The sequence below is a fragment of the Ctenocephalides felis genome, unplaced genomic scaffold (assembly GCF_003426905.1).
Source record: "Ctenocephalides felis isolate EL2017-DRISC unplaced genomic scaffold, ASM342690v1 CF-g0.4_SCAFFOLD_00845, whole genome shotgun sequence".
Classification (NCBI taxonomy): domain Eukaryota; kingdom Metazoa; phylum Arthropoda; class Insecta; order Siphonaptera; family Pulicidae; genus Ctenocephalides; species Ctenocephalides felis.
In genome coordinates, this window is record NW_020536999.1 from 28657878 (window position 1) to 28678502 (window position 20625).

At 29.0% G+C, this 20625-nt stretch overlaps 2 protein-coding genes across 2 annotated transcripts; both read left to right on the forward strand.

Annotated features, from left to right (window-relative positions):
- The first annotated feature begins 300 nt into the window (after positions 1–300).
- On the forward strand, positions 301–7441 carry LOC113381620. Its single transcript, XM_026620420.1, has 19 exons — positions 301–477; positions 652–749; positions 831–1000; positions 1057–1155; positions 1221–1360; positions 1436–1489; positions 1578–1696; positions 2899–3091; positions 3168–3300; positions 3373–3564; positions 3646–3797; positions 3869–4023; positions 5247–5430; positions 5895–5995; positions 6210–6379; positions 6669–6767; positions 6864–7003; positions 7105–7158; positions 7221–7441. The coding sequence occupies exons 1-19, from the start codon at positions 301–303 to the stop codon at positions 7341–7343; spliced, it is 2553 nt and encodes an 850-aa protein (XP_026476205.1). The 3' UTR covers positions 7344–7441.
- On the forward strand, positions 2577–4063 carry LOC113363967 (vacuolar protein sorting-associated protein 37A). Its single transcript, XM_026606440.1, has 6 exons — positions 2577–2727; positions 2899–3091; positions 3168–3300; positions 3373–3564; positions 3646–3797; positions 3869–4063. Exons 1-6 carry the CDS (start codon positions 2651–2653, stop codon positions 4061–4063), a joined length of 942 nt encoding a protein of 313 aa, XP_026462225.1. The 5' UTR covers positions 2577–2650.
- Positions 7442–20625: the final 13184 nt, after the last annotated feature.

The following is a 20625-nucleotide window of genomic DNA, read 5'->3' on the forward strand; positions in this document are numbered from 1 at the left end:
GTATAAAAATCATATCAATAAAAACTAAAACAATATAACTGATAACTGATTGTATATTCATATTCGAATAATAATTAACACTCATTATAATCAATGGTTTTTCCAATATCATAAAATATCAAAAGTATCTTCAAAAAAATCAAATATATACACTCTAAAGCAATATGATATCTAATCGTATTATATTTTTACAATATACGAACCTAATTAATTTATGATGAAGTACAGATAAATTTATACCGAAACGTATATAAACTGACTCCCATATTGTTTCAAAACCAGTGTTTTTTAATCAGCAACATGAAATCGGTTGTGGCCATTTTAATATTAGCAGCTTTTGCTGAAGCTGGTTTAATTTTCCGGCAAAATGTTAGAAACCAAAAACCAGCTCTTATTGATAAATTGTCAATGTTGAGATATCCTTCGAGCAGGATCACAAATGGTCAAGAAGCTGGACGTCAACAATTTCCTCACCAGGTAGGAAATTACAATTGTAATTGATGATGATATTTATAATGACTCGCGGTGTGGTTTAAGGCAGTATCAAAGCACTATTAGCTTTGCATTCTTAATTACAAAATATTTTCAATTGTTCTACTTTCTGTAACTTTCTGTTAACTTACTATTTTTTACCAATAATTTTGTATACAGGTAGGAATTTGGATAGATTTGGGAGATGGTAGAGGATTTTGTGGAGGTGCCTTAATATCATCTCAATATGTGTTGACTGCTGCTCACTGTGCTCAAGAGTAAGTACTGCTTATCTAACAGAAGAATTAAAGTAAATTGTTACTAAAATATTATTTTACATATTTTTTTTATTTTTATAGGTCAAATAATTTTACGGTTTACCTTGGAGCTCACAATATTTACGATACTGTCGAAGAAGGAAGAGTAGAAATTCTATCTCATGAAAGAGTGATACATGAAAAATGGGATTACGAATATTTAGAAAATGATATTGCTTTACTTAAATTATCAAAACCCGTCAAATTTGCAGGTAATTCAAATAAGATGCCATGCTATGTTCTTCAAAACTAAATATATGCTTTTTAGATAATATTCAAGCAGTAAAGTTGCCAAGAAAAAGCGACGAAAATGCTTCATTTGATGATGTAGACGCAACTATTTCTGGATGGGGAAGACTGAACTACAGTAAGTATTTTTTGATCAGAAATATTAAAAAATATTTACTAACATCATGATTTATTTTATCTTAGCTGACAGTAAATTGAGTCCTGTTTTACGGTTTGGACAAAATAAAATAATGTCTAACGAAAGATGCCAAGGATACTTCCCTCATAATGTTGTAGACACCACTATTTGTTTGAGTGGAGAAAATGGAGTTTCCACATGTCGTGTATGTTCTATTTCCCTAAATATTATTTTAATGTGATAATTAAAGTCAGGTTTGTAAATGTATTTTCTTTATCAGGGTGATTCCGGTGGCCCGATGATCATTAAAGACAATGAAGGAACTGTTCGACTTGTAAGTGAACAAAAATTAGATTATTACAAAAATGCTTATTTTTTCCTAATTTCTATACGAGTTGCACTAAATATTTTACGATTTTCAGGTTGGTTTATCGTCTTTTAGCAAATATGCATGTGGATATGGTACACCAGCAGGTTTTACAAGAGTTTCCAAATATTTGGACTGGATTGCCAAACATTCGGATGTTGAAATAGAACCTTAGTTAATTGTAATAAATAATTATTTTAATTAATTATAATAATAATAATCTCATTTGAATTCAATAAACAATGTATTGATAAACTTTTTTGTTAATAATATTTCGTAGAATCACGATTATTTTTCAGATAAACACAAATATTTTATATATATATATATATATATATATATATATATATATATATATTAGCACACAGTGGCGTCGGAACCGCGTGGGCTGTGTGGGCTTGATCCCACCCATGAATTTTAATGGGGGGGCTCAGCCCACCCATCAATTTCAAAAAAAAAAAATTATATGGACTAATATATCTAAAAAAAAAAAACGAAACCACTGACTGTCTATCTAAAAAAAAAAACGAACCCACCCATCAAAAATTTGGTTCCGACGCCACTGTTAGCACACCATTGTAAGAAATAGCTCTTGCATGTTATATCTTAATATTTTAATTAATTTATGTTACATTTTTGCTTATAACTAGATTAAATCTATACTTCTTATAGCAAATTAATCTCATTATAAAGTATATATTTAATAAATGCAAATAATAAAAGTCTTTCAAAAATATACATATGTTATTTTGATATATATTTATATATTAATAATAATTTAAGTCAATTTAACCAAAGTTACAATTTCAACAAATGTTTTTTATAGGTTTAAATTGAACCAAATTAAATATTAATGTTTATAAATAAACTGTTTAATACATTTATAATTATTCATATATAATACAAAAGCGAAATCCAAATTTAATTTTTAAATTCGTTTAAATTGGCGCGTTCCCTGAATTGCAGACAACTTCAGCTTTATCATTTTGACAGATGTCAAATTGAAAACAAATGTGGATGACAGGTTATAAAGATTTTTGTTTGTTTCTGATAATTTATTTACTTTAAAGATGTAAATAAGATAATGTATATATCAACTTAAATAATTGAGAATTATTATAAAATAAAATGATTTCACGTGGATATATAAGTGATATTGAAAAGCGAAGGAAACAGATTGATACACTAAAAATATTTAATGACAAGTAAGTTTTCATTATTGCTAAATAAATATGTGAAAACTTTAGGACTATTGAACATTTATTCAAAACATATTCTTCTCCATGTTATCCTTTTTTGAATTGTAACACTCGCTTTATTGTAATTACATCTATTCATGCGTTCATATACAAATTATCATATTATGCTTTCTCCAGTGTTATTGAAATAATAGAAAATGAAGAATACAGAGTCGAATTTAAATCTGGAGGAAGGCACATGAGCGTCTGTGTGCTTTTGGGACCTGGATTTCCAGTCGATAAACCCCGTTTGTTAATAAGACCAATAGTTCAACATTCCTGGATTCAACAGATGACTGGTGAAGTAATAGATGCCCCTGGATTATTAAATGTAAGTGCAATTTCATAATTACAATAACTTCCTAATATGATAAATATTAAAAACTCTTGCCGACAAACTTTTTTAGTTTACTGTGCATTCCGATCTTGGACGAGTAGTTCAAGCTATAATAAGAGAGTTTGAACGAAATCCTCCGTCCCCTGTTGATTCTGGTATATTGATGCCACAAACATCGGTTGCTGGTAAAATTTCATATAAAGGTATATCTAAATATTTGTTTTTTTTTTGCAAATCTGATGCATATATGTAACTATTTACAATTATTCTTATAGATAATCTAGATACGAGTGAAAGTGGTACTCCCATTGATTCAATTAGAATGCAGTTACAACAATTAAATAATAATGAATTAAGAAAATTATTAAATGATGACCACTTAGATGAATTTTTATCAACAAATGAACAAATGCAGCAACAAACTACCGATCTAGACAACATGATGCAGAACGTAGAATCCATAGCTAGTTCGTAAACTAATATATACATTTATTCCCATTAATTAAGAAGTTTAAGGCAAGTACTGAATATAATGTGCCATTTTACAGATTCAACAATAGTAAAAGAAGCAGAGCTGGAGAAATTAAAGAAGAACCTAATGACCAGTCTTGAAATGCTTTCGCAGTTAAGACAGAGTTGTGAATCACTAAACGATAAATATCAGCAAATGGCAGATAGATATGCACCACAGAATATTTGTGTAAATATTTTGATAAAAAATAGTAATACATACTTATTGTTAATATTTAAAATGATTTATTATTTATATAGGAACTTCTACAAAAATTTGCAGCAACTTGTGATAGAGATTGTGAAGAAATAGCTGAAATGTTTTTGAATGGCGAATACAGTGTAGAATTATTTATATCTGAATTTATGAGTGCCCGGAAACTATCTCATAGTCGTAAAGCCAAAGAAGAACGATTGCAGATTCAACTGAACGCTTTGGAAAGAGCAGGATTTTAGAAAATTGCTATTAATTGTTTTTTATATTTAGTTTAATTATAGATTAAATGCATTGTGATTTTTTATTCCGAATGAATATAAACATATTTATAAATAATATATTCATATTTTTATTGAACATAAGTTTTTTGTAGTGTGTAGTTAATATTGTTTATATGTGATATTGTCAACAAAAATTTAATTAAAAATTTGATACTATAAAACATGAAGTTATTACTGTTTATCATTAATTTTAACTAGAGGCGAACATTTCTAGAATCGGATAAAAAAATCCGAATCGTTCGTCATTCGAATCAAGTATTTGTATGAAGTTCTTTTTACAAATTATATTGTGTTACGTTATCAATCTTATATTATCTTACTTATATCAATTGAAATCGTAATAAATTACTTACATCAAATGACTAAAAGTAAACTAGGATAATTTTAATAGAAGCATATGTTGAAGTTTTTTTCTACTTTAAATTATTAGTAAAAGTTTTTAGCGATTAAGATTCTTTGATTATATAATAATATTTTTAAAATCCGTATAAATGATCAACATATTATTTAGGAAAAATTTCTTTTATTAATAACCGATTATACTTATACTCGTCACTATTTAGTAAGTTAATAACTTTAGTAAAACCACTTTGTCGCATTAGGCGAGTGTTTACGAAAGCATAATTAAATTGAATTGGATTTCAAAACTTTATTGTCGAAATAAACAATTGCAAATTTTATTCCTTCTGATTAAACAGATTCCTAAGATGATTATTTACATATGTTGTGAAGTTATTGAATCTTACCTTAAAACAAAATGCCACTTACACCTAGCAAATTTCAAATTAATTTATTTTTTATCGAAACAAATGAAATAAAGGCATAAACTAATAAGCAACATTAATTTCAACATCAATAATAAATACAAATACAAAGTTCTAGTACAAAATATTACAAAAATTTCTTATCATTTTGTTTATTTGCAATCAATCACGATTATCAATTTACCTGTATCAAATATAAACTGATACTTTAAATGTAACGTATATAATATCTAATCTTTATGAAATCATTACAAAAAAGTATCAGCAGATTTAAATTGTCATAGATTAATATAATCCAGTATATGTAAACAATAGAAGGCTTTTATATATAAAGACGACTATAATCTATTAATTTAGTCGATTTAATATCGTATAAGGAAAATGAAGTCTCTATTAGCAGTATTGTTGTTGGTTGTTGCCACGTCGGCAACTGGAATTGATTGGAAAAATGTGAAACCTATCGAGCAACCTGCCATCATGAGCAATTTGCCTGCATGGAGGAAAACTGGAGAACGTATTGCTGGGGGTGAAGAAGCTACACCACATCAGTTCCCATTCCAGGTAAAAATTTAAAAGTTTTTTTTTAAAGGAAGTAGCACGGACTTTCTGATATGTGTATACACATATTATTTATAAATAATCAATAAGAATTAAATTTGATTCATTTTTGTTATTTTGACGATACAATTTTCAACCGTTTATTTTGAAAATATAGGTTACGTTTCTACTAAAAGCTAATCAATGTGATTTCCATATATTACTTTTTATTCAAATTTATAATATCTGTAATTGCATTTATCAAATTTAATTTATTTCACTAATTTCATTTTTTTGGGCTCGAAGGCTATATTTTTTTAAGATACTTAATTACAAAGAAACGGCTTATGCCATTCAAATGGAAATTTCGTGTATTATCTGTATCGGTGAATGCCGATGCCCTCAGTACAATATGTACATAAATACTAGTCACCAAAATGTATTTCAAAATTTTGATTATATTTAACAAGCTAATATAAATATTGTAGGTTGCTGTTCTTGTTCACATGGATGATGGAAAAAGTGCATTCTGCGGAGGTTCTTTGGTTTCCCAAAACTATGTATTGACTGCTGCTCATTGCGCCGATAAGTAAGTAAAAAAAAATCCATTCTATTTTATGTAGTAAGTAGAAGTTTGAGAACATCAGCTCTCAGAGCTCCTAAGTTCGGATTATGTTCTGTCCAAAACTGAGTATAGAACAAAGTAGTACTTATCTTGAATTATATGAGCTTGCTATCGCTTTGCACCAACCTCAATTTTTACCCAATCTTATTTTTTACTACTATTTTTTAATTATTTACAGAGCAAAATCATTCACTGTTGTTCTTGGAGCCCACAACGTAACTGATGAAAACGAAGCCGGAACTTTGAGAGTAGAGACTTCCACTAAAGTTGTCCACAAGGACTGGAACAGTTTCTTATTGAGAAACGACATTGCCTTGGTTAAGCTGCCATCACCAGTTCAATTGAATGGTATAATTTATGAATATAGAATAAAACCTTTTGCAAATAGTTAGGAAACTAAAAAATGTAAAAAGAACGAAGGGTTTTACCTAAATTTAATATATAGTTTATTCACAATTTTTGCAAAACTAAACTGGAAGCAAATCTTGTTCGTTTTGGAAGCGAACCATATATGGTTCTATATATAGAGTCATCAAGATTTTATTTTCAAAATAGATTAGTCAAAACAACTTTAAAATTTACTTATTAGCATTCAATTTTATTTTTTTACATTATAATCATTATCCTAATATTTCAGATCGTGTACAATTATCTCGATTGCCGAAAAAAAGTCAAGCCACAACCACTTTTGATAATTTGAACGCAACCGCTTCAGGTTGGGGAAAGAATGGAGACTGTAAGTTATACTTCATATCATTTTTGATTATAATATTTTAAAATGCATCTATATAATGATCAGTCGTATATTATTTACTTGTTTTTTTTTTTGCAGCTGCTACCACAATTACTTCAGTTTTGCAATTTGTTCATAATAGTGTAATGCCAAATGAAGAATGCAATCAATTTTTCTTGGGAGTAATCCAACCTACCAATATCTGTTTCAGTGGTGTTGGAGGAAAATCCACTTGCGCGGTAATAAAACCATCTAACTTTTAGCTATTAACGATAATTATTTAAGCATTTGTCTATTTTTTGTTAATAGATAAATAACTGTGCATTTTTAATCTTTTCAGGGTGACTCTGGCGGTCCATTAACCGTCGTTGACACCGATGGCAAAACAACACAGGTAAAATATTTAAAAATTCAAATAAAGTGCTGAAGTTCTTATATATTTCTTCTCATCAACAGGTGGGTTTGACATCATTTGGATTGGCTTTTGGATGCGAATTGGGATTCCCTACTGGTTTTACAAGAGTAAGCAGCTATTTGGATTGGATCGAAGAGAATTCTGATGTTAAAATTGAAGCATGATGATATAATTTTTAGTTATTAAGTTTTAAGTAAAACTATTTCACTGAACATAGGTAATGATTTATAGATAAACCTATAATAAACATTTTTACAAAAGTCAAAAATTAATTGTATTATAATAATATTTTTATTTGCTATTTTTTATTTAAGCTCACAAACTAAATACTTATGATATCTACCGGCCTGTATGAGATATTATCGAGAGCATATAAATTTACCTTTTGTGAGGTGTTCACCCTAAATTCCGTTAGATGATAGTAAATACGCAAAATTAATCAATTATTTATCAATTGGCTTTCAATAAAAATAATGATTGTAAAAACCAACAACAGCAAATATGCCGAAAAGAATTTGTTGCCTATAATTTTGTAGATAGTTATTTCCATAAATTATATATTTTTTACAGATATTTAAAGATTATGAATAATATGCTTTACGTTTCTTTTTCATCAGATATCTCCACGTTTTCATAAATCAAAAAAAAATTCAAGATACTTAGTCTTAACAGGGGCGCAGCGTGCCCTTGCGAGGACCCGTACCAAAATTTTTATAGGGCCCTCTTAAAGAGAGTAAAGATTTTTCACAAAATATAAAAATTGCATAAAATTAAATAAAATTAAACTCAATTGAAATTTTTACAAATGCTTGCAAAATATATATTAACTCTTTTCGCTCCTTTTATTTTTTTTAAGTAAGTTCATCAATTGTTTTCGAAATATGCGAGTGGCTCCGTGCTCAATACTAATATTTAAACAGATAGTATGTTCTCAAAAAAGCATATTGCGAATTTGATGAAACTTAACAGACATTGTTATTACAGGTAACCCAAATTGTGACAAAAATTTCAAACTGGTAGATTTAATGGACTTCAAGATATGCGAAATTGATGGATGTGTGGCTTCGTGCTCGATACTAATGTTTAAACAGATAGTATGTTTTCAAAAACGCATTTTGCAAGTTTGATTAAACTTAACAGACATTGTTATTATAGTTTACCAAAATCGGCAAAAATTCAAAAGTGGTACATTCAATTGTTTTCTAAATATGACAGGCGCTCAATACTAATATTTAAACAGATAATATGGTCTAAATAACGAATTTTGCAAATTTGATTAGACAGGGAGCCTGGTATCATTGATATGGCAAACACAATTTAGTTTTACTAGTCTTTCTAGTATTTGAACAGTTTAGAATAAATTTTAGATTATTTTTCATCTATTTGATAAATTGTTTTACAATTTCACTGTTAGTTGCGTTAAATTCCCAGTTTTTCCATCTGTAAATTTATTCTCTGAAATACTACTATGAATGCATTTGCAAACCTTGAAGCGTTGGGGCTTTTATTTATAATTCTCAACTTCAACGTCATTTTATAAACTACCCCTGACTAATTCCTTAAAATCCCTTCCTATTAACAACTTACATCTAAAATGCAAGTAATCCATAGTTATTAAAAGTCTGACATATTGGCTGGTGAGCAAAACAACACAATCCATCAATTGTCTCTGGGAATGATTAAGTGTTTATTCGGTAGAAAATAATTTATCTTTACAACCCTTTGAAATGCACATCTGTTATATGTGCAGATTCAATAACTGAGAATATCTGCACCACAAAGATAGGAGTATGTACTTGAAAATTAAAACTAATATTACTGCAACCCCAAGTTTATGCAAATTTTACCATTGTGGAATGTGAATGATGAGATAGTCTAAACAAGCCCTCTTTGTAGCGGTAATTGGGGATATACGTCTATTCTTGTGGAATATGATAATATATATATGTATATATATATATATATATATATATACATATATAAGTATTTTGAGCTATTGATGCTCCTAAAACAAGCCATATTTTAAATAATAAAAATTTTCCATATATTCAAATACCAATATACAAAGACCACATGTTAAATCGCCTGCGAATACGATAAAACTTTGCATGATTATAGAGTGAATTAGTCAAAACCAACACTCTAATATATTATAGGCCTATGAAAAATGCGAGTAAACGAAATAATTCAATGGCAAAATTTGCTATGGGAGTTATTTTACCAATTCCAACTAAGTATGCAATGGGGTTTGAATTTGGTACAGAGAATTGGTTTATTTATTTTTATTTAATTAACATTAATAATATCTAAAAGTGAATGCTAGATAGAATTTTAAAGTTGAACGATAATTGTAACAAGTCCAACTCGAAACAATGTTAAAAGAGATATTTTTACTGCTTTATGTTTATGAATCAATATTATATTTATATTATAAAAAATGATCAAAAACAATATATAAAATTATTTACAATTAATACCACAATTTTGACATTAAAGTTACTATATCAAATCAATTTGGAGATTCAATATTTATTCAAAAAAAAAAATATATATAATAAGTTACTACTTGGAATATTTTTTGTTGTTAAAATTAAATTAAATATCAGAATCAAATAAGTTCTTTGATTTTTTTTAAAATAATTATGTGATTTATTGGATCAAATGTTCCTTGCCTTTCTTTGTTTGAACTTCTATCTAGATTTTGTGTCTTGCTGCATAAGATGTAAATGTTTTTTCGAATTAAACTCTGTTTTCTAATCAAGTTTCTCTATTTCCTGCATCAAGTAGCCTTTGTTAAGGTCTCTATATTTTGTCCTTTTTTTTTCCTCCTGCACCAGATGCCAGTTTTGTCTCTTAAAGCTCAATTCTTTAATTATGTTTCTTATGATGCCGAAATCTCTATTTGTAGAGTCATTTGATGCATTATAATAGTTCATTTATTTAATTTTTTAGCAGGATTTTTTTCTCTTGCATCAGGTGCCACTTTTCTTTCTTAATCCTTGTTCCTGAAATTATATCTTAATATTTTGAAGCCTCTAAGTATCATCTCATTTATTGCACCAAATGCCAACTTTTTTCTCTGAACTTCTTAATAAAATTAGTATTTTTTTTTTCTCTACTCGATGTTCGTTGCTTTAATTATCTTATATTCTGTTAAGGTCTCTGTGTCAGGTACTATGTCATTGGCAACATACATACAGAATTAGAAGGTTTTTATGTTTATTAGCATTTCTTGCATCAAGTGGTTTATGCTGGTTTTATCTTCTGCCCCGATTTATATTTTTTCCTAATGTTCATTTCTTTAATTTAGTTTCTTATGATGACGAAATCTCTATTTGTAAAGTCATTTAATGCATCTTAAATAGTTTGTTTAATTTTCTACCCGGATTTTTTTTTCCTGCATCAGGTGCCACTATTCTTTCTTAATCCTTGTTCCTAAAATTATGTCTTATTATTTTGATGCCTCTAAGTGAAGTGTCATTTATTGTACCAAATGCCAACTTTTTTCTCTGAACTTTTTAACAAAATTGGTATATTTTTTTCTCTATTCGATGTTCGTTTCTTTAATTATCTTATATTCAGTTAAGGTCTCTATGTTATGTACTATGTCATTGGCAACATACCACAGAATTTGCCAATATTGCGATCAAATATTGTACGAAGCCGCGACTATAAATAATGAAGAATGTTTACCTTTGTTCAGGCGCTCGTCGGTGTTCATCCGTCGCATGCAAAATATTCAAATATTTGAACATGTTAACGGATATACTCTGAGCAAATAATAATTTCGAACGATCGTTTTCCACTTTATAACGATGCCTACTCACTGTCGACGATGAATTATTTACGAGGATAAGACTTTATGCTATTTTAATATATTGACCAAAACAAAACTAACTAATAGCTTGGTCAAACATAGAAATAGTTCTGTAAAAATATAAATTTCTAGCAAAAATCTCACACAACGTCTAAGTATAATGATATCTTCGAATTTATTTGAAAGCTAGTCTAAATTTTGCTAATATCGCGAAAGGTTCTGTATGAGTAAATTAGCCGAAAGATAGTCAAACATCATTTAATACTAAACTACAAAAAAACATAATACATAACCTCTTTTAAAAAATCTACTAGGATTTTCTAAAATTGAACAGAATCACTATTCCAGAAATCAGTGTTGAGGCAAATTGCTGGAACTTTCCGTACCGAATTAAATTTTGAAAATCTGAATTATTTTCGATAATAAAAAAAATATTTTTTGGAAATTAAAAAAAAAAATGTTTTCTTTTTCTTTTACCAAAAACGATCGCTTCGTCAACACAAGCAGAAAGTTTTTTGAATCATTCAAATCGGATGCTTATTTCTCTCAAAAACTGCCATTTTTGCACAGTTTGCTCCGTATCTCCAAAACGGCTGGACCTGTCTTTTCCAATATCTAATCACCACTTCTCTCCATCATTACAAATTGAATGATAAATTCGAATCGGATGCTCCGTTCTCTCAAAAACTCGATTTCTATTTTCGGCACTTTTTGTCCTGTAACTCCAAAACGGTTGGACCTGCCTTTTCCAAAAACTAATCAGCACATCTCCCTATCAATAGGAATCGAATGTTTTTTGAATAATTCAAATCGGTTGATCCGAGCGCTGGAAAACGTGGACAAAATTTGTATTCATACATACACACACATCCATTTTTCCTAAGTTTTGCCAAAATGTTCAGAAACCTTCAAAACGTGAAAATATGAAAAAAAAATAATTTTGGTTTTTGGACGATTACAATAACTTATCCCACGGGTAGTTGATGAAGAAATGATAGACTAAATAGTCAAAACAAACACCCTAAAATATTATAGGCCTCTGTAAAAAGTTACTAATTCAATTTAGTGAAAAATGTGAAAATAATTCAATACAGCGGTTTTGTTTTTTTAGCTATTACAACTCAGATAGCACGAAAATATGAATTTGGTACAGAAATATCTGAGAATGAAATTTAGACATCATTTAAAGTTGAATGATAGTTGTAGAAAGTAAATCAACTCCAAACAATGTTGAAACAGTCAATATTACTACTTTATATTTATAAATTTATAAAAAAGTAAAGAAAGCACAGTAAGGTATTTCATATTATTATAAAATATTATTATTGATAGTAAGAAATAACTACTATTTTATACATTACTTATACAAATTAAAATATAAATTATTACTTGAATAAGTTATCAAAAACTTCAAGAGTGTATGTACGTGCTAACCTGATTTTAATAATTTTAGTTCAATTTATAGAGATATAAAAAGTTCAAATCCGTTTTGCTTCTTTTATATTGCAAAACGTTCCATAGGAGTTGCTAAACTAATCGAAAAACACTCGAACGAACATCATTCTACTGCACACAACAAAAAAACAAACTCTAAAACAATTTTTAAAAATCACCCTGTATTTTAAATTCATTCTACATAGGGTCGTTTAAAATTAAACAAAATCACGATTTCGAAACTCATCGAGTACAAACAGTTGACGACGCTGGAACTTTTTCTCGTTTAATTGCGACATGCAACTCTGCAATATTCCGTCGAAATCGTGAAACCCTCTTGAAATTGTTTAATTATAGAAGGGGCGAGAATAAAATCGACCCTTAGTCGTTCTGCAGAATAAAATACAATAGAAGACACCCTTGTCAAAAGGGATGGTACCGCAGGAGCGACATTTATCTTATTGCAAGTTGCAATTTTATTTCTTTTTTATGGTCGGTGCAGGAACATAGGTTATGGGCGAGTCCGGTAGTTAAGAGTCTAAAATTAAATATGGGATGTGACCGATGTACGGGAATTCTTGAATATTCATGAGATACATGTATGTTTATTCTGTGGAGAATATAAAGATATTTATATGTTCTGTTATCTATCCCTTAAGTGAAAAGCTAAATTAAAAGCATATGTTTGGTTCCTAAATTGTTCTCTTGTTCAATTCAAATTTTAAATCAAATCTTAAGAAATCTATGAAAATTGAAAAAGATTTATAAAAGAACAACAACAAAATTAAAAGCATATGGTTAGTTTCAAAATTGTTCTCCTGTTTATTGTGATCGAACAGTAGATAGAAATCTACAAATATTTTAAATTCAAATTTCAAATCAAATACAAAGAAATCTATCGAAATTGAAAAAGATTTAAAAACAAGAACAAAATTAAAAGCATATTTTTGGTTTCTAAATTTCTCTCTTGTTTACTGTGATCGAACAGTAGACAAAAATCTACAAATATTTCAAATTCAAATTTTAAAATAAATCCTAAGAAATCTATCAAAAGTGAAAAAGATTAATAAAAAACAACAACAAAATTAAAAGCATATGGTTGGTTTCTAAATTGCTTTCTTGTTTACTGTGATCGAATAGTAGACAGAAATCTACAAATATTTCAAATTCCAAAGAAATCTATCGAAATTGAAGCAGATTCATAAAAGTTATGTAAAAATTTACTGAGGTGTTTTGAAAATCAACAGAAGTCTGTTGCGCAAAAGTATAAGGCCAAAGAGATGTTTAAAAATCCACAGAAGTGATATAAAAATGTACATAAATCTACCAAATTTTACACAGTAACCTGTAAAATTTTGAAGATGTAAGTAAAAATCATAAAATTCCATTACAATACCCATTACAATAACCAAAAGATACCTTTAGCAATCCAAAGAGGTCCATAAACAACTCAGATTTATAAAAAACTACAAAAGTTGTTAAATAGTCATGAAAGTATTAGAAAGTCCACCGGGATCTGTTAAAATTTACTTATGTAGGTCTGTTAAATCTAAACTATTCAATCAAAATATAAAAATAATCTACTACAATTCACTTTTTTAAAATACCACGAAGGTTCGTACATATACAAAAAGAACGTAAAAATCCATAGAGATCTATAAAACTTCAATAATACATAAAAATCTAAAGAAATATATAAAAATATATAAAAAACTGTAAAATTTCTGAAAGATATACAATAATCTAAAGAGGTCTAGAAAATCCAACAAGATTCATAAAAATTGAAAGCAATCTGTAAAAATTCAGAAATATAAAAAAAATCTATAAAATCCCAAAAGGTATATATAAATATAAAGAGATCTACAAAATTTTATTAAGATCCAAAATGTTTAAACAGAAGTACTGTATTTTAAAAAATATTTTATTTTTTAATTCAAAAATACAAGTAAATCTATATCATTTCCTCAGTATTCCTCCACAATTTTATAAAGATCCATTAAAATCTAAAATTTGAACTTCTCTTGAAATCAGTGTGAAATAGTGTCAATTTTGTCTTAAATTCGAATCATTAAAATTATATTATTGACATTTTTTGTTAAAATTAAATTTACTCTAAATTTGCATTGCTTCTAAATACAAATAATAAATATAGGCAATCAATGAAAAATTTGCTCTAATGAACAATAATCTGTATGTAACTTTGCATTAGCTGATCATCAATTTGCAATAATAACAAACATTGGTCATCAATTGATACAAAATTATAATTATAATTTATATATTATAATATTATTATAATATTTACTAACAAACATTAATTGTTTTGCATACATCAATTTGTATTTATAGATTTGGTATCGCAATGTTTGATTTATTGAATAGAATGTGGTATTTTTAGTTTCACCAGTAATATTATATATATATATATATATATATATATATATATATATAATTCTAGATACATACTCTACTATAATGTTATTCACTTTGTCCTAGGTTAAGTAATTTATCTCTTTTGAGAAATTCGAGGTCCGATCTCGACCTGAGGGAAATGGCTATTGCTGGTGTTATTTATATATTGGGAAAATGAACAGTTGGCCTCTTAATTTTACATCGGCTACATACATGATTGATTGATATTATAAAGGATACCCAGGGATACCTATGTCCTGTGTTGTTGTGTAATGCGATATTTTATAAAAATATTGGTTACGGCGGAAAAATGAGATGATACACACGAATGCAATACTGTGGAGGGTGTTTTGAATTATATCACAGAGGAAAAGATAATGAAATCTAAAAAAGCATTAAATGACATAATTCTGTCTTGTTTTAAAAAAAATTGCTGTTAACATTCTCACAAAAAAATTTCTATTTACTTCTCTATAAAATGTCACAAACTCTCGTGACAAGAATTAGATTTAACTGACAGATGACAAAAAAGACCAGATTTCACATTGCTCAATTAACAATCTATAAAAAAATACATACTCTAAAATTTTTATTTTCATCAGTTTAATGCATTAGGATCCCCACATTTGTTCTACGCATATTTATTTTATACATGTGTGACTTTACCTCTTAAAATTCAATTCTAATTTAAAATTCTGTCAATTTCAATTTGAAAAAAAGTAATCCATTATCCCAAAAATGCATTATTGAGAGAACTCAGTATGTGAAGGAATACTTGATACATCATTTTTATCAATTTCCATCAATCAAAGTGTAAGTCCGAATAAGAAACGCCTACTAAACTCATGCATAAGTCAACTCAGAGGGATTTATATAGCAGCTGTATGCATTTTCCTGTTTTTAATACTCTGTGTAAACATTATGCGTAAAATTAGCTTTAAATAATAGAGGAGGATTAGGAAATATTGAAAAGATTCGTAATTTATAAATTAATTTTACGCAGAGTCAAATCAATGTAACTTGTGAAAAAATTATCTTAATGCTAATTGAAAAAAATTGTACGATCTTTGTAATGTTGATAAAAAAATTTGAAGCATTTTTCAAAATTTTAACCTTCTGCCCAGATCGAAGAACTAATAAAAAAGCAAAATAGAACAAAAATTTAAAAAGTGAAATTTATAATACATAAAAATAAAAATAAAAATATACATTTTATTCAACTTGTTATGGTCCCTAATATAAAATGTTATTAATAAGTAGCTAAATATTCTCTTTTCAATATTTTTTAAGAAATATATTTTATATCATATCTGTTACAAATTGTCATTTCTGTAAAGAATGTACCCATGAAATTAATATTTTGCAATGGTTGAATAATGTAGCTATTATTTCGTAAAATCCCTTTACAATTAGGTATATGATATTAGACCTGTTCGCACCCAAGCCATCCCATTTTATCCGGTCTATGGGGTAAAAAAGAACCAGCTGACAAATGTTTAAAAACAGCAAAAAATACATTTGCACAATGATGAATTAGCTGGAAGATTTATTGAAAGTAGTCAGATAGTTGTTTGTTTGATCGTGTTATTTGTTGTGATATAATTGTTATGGTTCCCTTAATATAATTTCTCGAAATAAAATTGGACCTTTGTGACCCACTGTACCCTATAATAAATTCATTTTTGCAAAATTGATAAAGTATGATACCTTTACAAATGCCAAATTCAAAACACAACTCCAATAAGTGACTACTGATCCATTCCTACTAATAATTTCTGTCCGCCTCTGAAAGCACGACTCCACCGAGATAACCCTTTGAATCGTGTTTAATATGAGAGAAAATAGCTGATGTGAATAAACGTATTAAATTATATATGGATATAATAAAATTTCGTGCATGTACACATGAGTTGAACCGTCCGGCCGTTCGGGCGTTGTATAGATATTTGCTTCTCCGCCGCCGGCTGGTGCGCGCGTAGCGAATTTATGCAACTGCATTGAAATGATACCGACTCCGAGGGAGAAGGGTTGGCTGAAGTTGAAATAGTAGGAGGGCTGAGGGTAAAATTAATAGGTCTATTTTTGTGGAAGAACTTGCTCATGCTATGCTTCTTTGTCCTGTGCTTCGACCTCCAGTCTCTGGATTTTCTCTTCTCAAGTCTTCAACCATCTGCTTCTTCTTCTTTTACCAAATTCTTTTAGTTCTATTTTACCTTCGACGATGTCATCTATAAGGCACTCTTTTGCAGAATGGGTCCGATCCAATTTCCTTTCTTTTTAATTGTTGTGTTCATGTAAAGTTCTTTCTTCGACCATTTTTTTAGGACATTACCATTTATTACCTTAGTAATAAGTGGTTGAAGGAAGACTCTGTCTTTCATTACTGCCATAAAAGTCTTCAAGCTTTTACTGTAGGAACAACCCAGCTCTGAAGAGACCAACCAGTGCCCACTCGAGTCATCAACATCAGTGGCAGGTCAATCTTGGGTTGCTAGGTTTTACTTCTATGCAGCTAGACAGAACCAGAAGCGACCAAGAAACGAACCAACTTTAACATCATAGCCACAACAATCCATTTTATATTTCACTACATATTCCAACTCCAACTTTAACATCATAGCCACAACAATCCATTTTATATTCCACTACATATTCCAATTTTCGATCACCTACCATTATTCTCAAGACTCATTGTTTCGATATTTCCTCACTTTAGATTTGTCAATGTTGTTTTCCATTCAGTATCTTCTACCAACTCTGACGATTCTGCACGACATATTTTGTAACACGGTGTCGAGTTGACTAATTAGTTAGATGATACAAACTTCACCGGAGCATCAAGTAACTGATATAAGAAAATAAATTTCAAAATAAAATTTTATCCACATTTCAATTTTACCCCTAGATGTCCTACTATCTTGGAAGTGTGAACGCCACGTGGCCGTTTGACTGACATTTCACACGGGGCTGACGCAAGCGGCTTCTGTATAATCAGAGCAGGAACATCCACGTGCACAAGTGGAATTTGTATATGCAAAGGGTAGTTTTGTACTCATACGATATTAGAATAATATATGCTGAACAAATAGTGCTTTCATATTTGATTTATTAGTTTTATTAGGATTTATATCTATTGCGATTTGGGTAATAAATCCAGCAGTTTGGTCATTGAGAATCAGTACCTTTTAATACATGATAATCTATTTGTATTCATTCACGTGAGAAGATACTTCATGTAGACTCGTTTTTCAAGATTTTTTTCAATCTGACAAAAAGTGTGTTTGAAAAAAGGCACCAGTATACTGAACATATTTTTAATGATAACTCACAATCAGTCAAATAAAGAGGTATGATTGTGAACATGGATATATCGGGATTTTTTGAAAAACCTATTAATAGGTGTATAAATCATTTAAATATCAGATCATGAATGATTCTGTATGACATGTGATCATTTTTTTCATCTTTCTCTGAAAGGTTTTCATCCAAAAACGACTGTTTTGTGTACCAAATATTGAATATTAATTTTTTGAAAAACCTATTAATAGGTGTATAAATCATTTAAATATCAGATCATGAATGATTCTGTATGACATGTGACCATTTTCTTTCATCTTTTTCTGAAAGGTTTTCATCCAAAAACGACTGTTTTGTGTACCAAATATTGAATATAGCAAAAAATCAATATTCACTGCTTGTTTTTTTAAACAACTTAATACAGTCTGTTCTAATTTCCGAGCATATACACTTTGATGAAGTATAATGAAAACATTAAAACAAGCCCGAAATAATCGTTCAAAGTGTTTTATCAGCACTCTAAACCTATTATTCGTATAGTAGAAGATAATAGTATAATAGCTACTTCGTAGACATACATATCATCTGCGATTAACAAAGCAAAATGTAGGCAGCCAGTCGACAGCTTCAACAACTAAAATAATCGTACGATGTAACTTCATTTGCAAACGCCGAAACGAACAAAAGACCAACTCTTCCTTGCTCGGGAAATTTTAGTGCCAGAAAGTCCTCGTTATCTGGCGTGGAATTGACGAAAATAGTGATGGAAAGTAGAGAAAATTAAATGAATTATTATGGAATAATATATAATTTATAAATTCATATGTTTTGAATTCAATGGAGAAACACTTTTAATAAGATTTCACAAGATGACAAATAAAACTAGTAGTGCATGGAATCGCACCTTAAGTCAAATTGTTGGAACTTCCTGTACCGTAATTTAAAATTTTTAAAAACGTTATCTTTAAGATTTTTATGTATTTTTTAACTTCCCGTAGGGTGAGTTATTGTAATGGGCCGAAAATCGAAACTGAATTTTTTTACATTTCTCGACGTTTTGAAGGTTTCTGAACATTTTGGCATACCTCAGAAAAAATGAATGTGTGTGTGTGTGCATGTATGTATGGATACAATTTTCCAGTCACGTTTTCGGGCGCACGGATCAACCGATTTGAATAGTTCAAAAAATATTCGATTTCTATTGATAGGAAGATGCGCTTCCTATCAATATTCCTATTAGTTTTTGGCAAAGGCAAGTCCAGCAGTTACGGAGAGAAAAAGCAATGAGTGCAGAAAATAGAAATCGAGTTTTTTTATATTTAAAAAAAACAGATTGCAATTGAATCTTGAGATATAAAAAATATTTTAACTATATAAATGAACTTTAAGCATTATAAATCTTGGTCCAAAATTCAATAAAAGTAGAAATGTCTGATAATGTAATGTGCATATGTCTAATAATTATTTTTGACCAACAAATGACATTTTCTATCTTTTTTTCTGATTTAAATTTATTAAATTTATTAATATAATAATATAATAATATAATAGAAAATGAAAACAATGCTTTGAGAATGTCTTAATGAGAATCAGTTGAGAAATAATGTCACTTATTATCATTATTTTTTAATTGCGATTAGAATTAAGGTACATACAATAAATATTGTCTTCTGAAGGCCTTTTTAGTCTTCTTGAAACTGGTGTCTCAAGAAGTAGAGCAACTAAAAAATTAAATAGACCTTTCAGTTTTAGAAAATGTTGAGCACTGCTTAAAAAGATTTACAGGAGGTTGATCTAGTAATACAAAATGTAATAAAAAATACAAAATCTGTGGTCCTAGTTGAAATAAGAAATATTTCTTAAGTTAGCAGTGCCACGTGTTTTTTTTAATGGCACGTAGCACATTTTTTTTTATTATTGATACAAATTAGTTCAAAATAGGAACAAAACAATACAACAGGTCTGGATGGATTTTGTTAATTTGGTCGTGTTATAGCTTAATAGAGTTAATATTTCTTGTCTTATTAAGAAAATGAAATAAATCACAATTCACTTGCCCATGAAACTATTATAAAATTGATGATTGGCTTAAAGAGCAATTTTCGAAGTGAATCCTCAATAAGAGCTTAAATTATGCAGTATTAACCTATGTATTATAATCGACTTCGACAGTAATTTAACTATCAGCACTAGTTATCGCGACGTTAATTTGCAGAAGTCTCGTTTTCTAGTGCGATATCAATGCGCGGTGGAATTGTTAAGTTTGAACATACCTCATTGCTTCAATAGAATTTCTGAATGCTCAATATCGGAGGCGCCCATGTTCCACATCGGCCCCAACATCCGTTCGTTCTGTTCTCCGAGCATTGGAGCTTTGGAGCATTGTGCCATACGTGACTGCCATGAAGAGAATGGCTCTCTCTACCATTCCCGTATATGTGTAATTGAAATACCGTTAACTTGCCATCGAGATAATTTATTAAAAT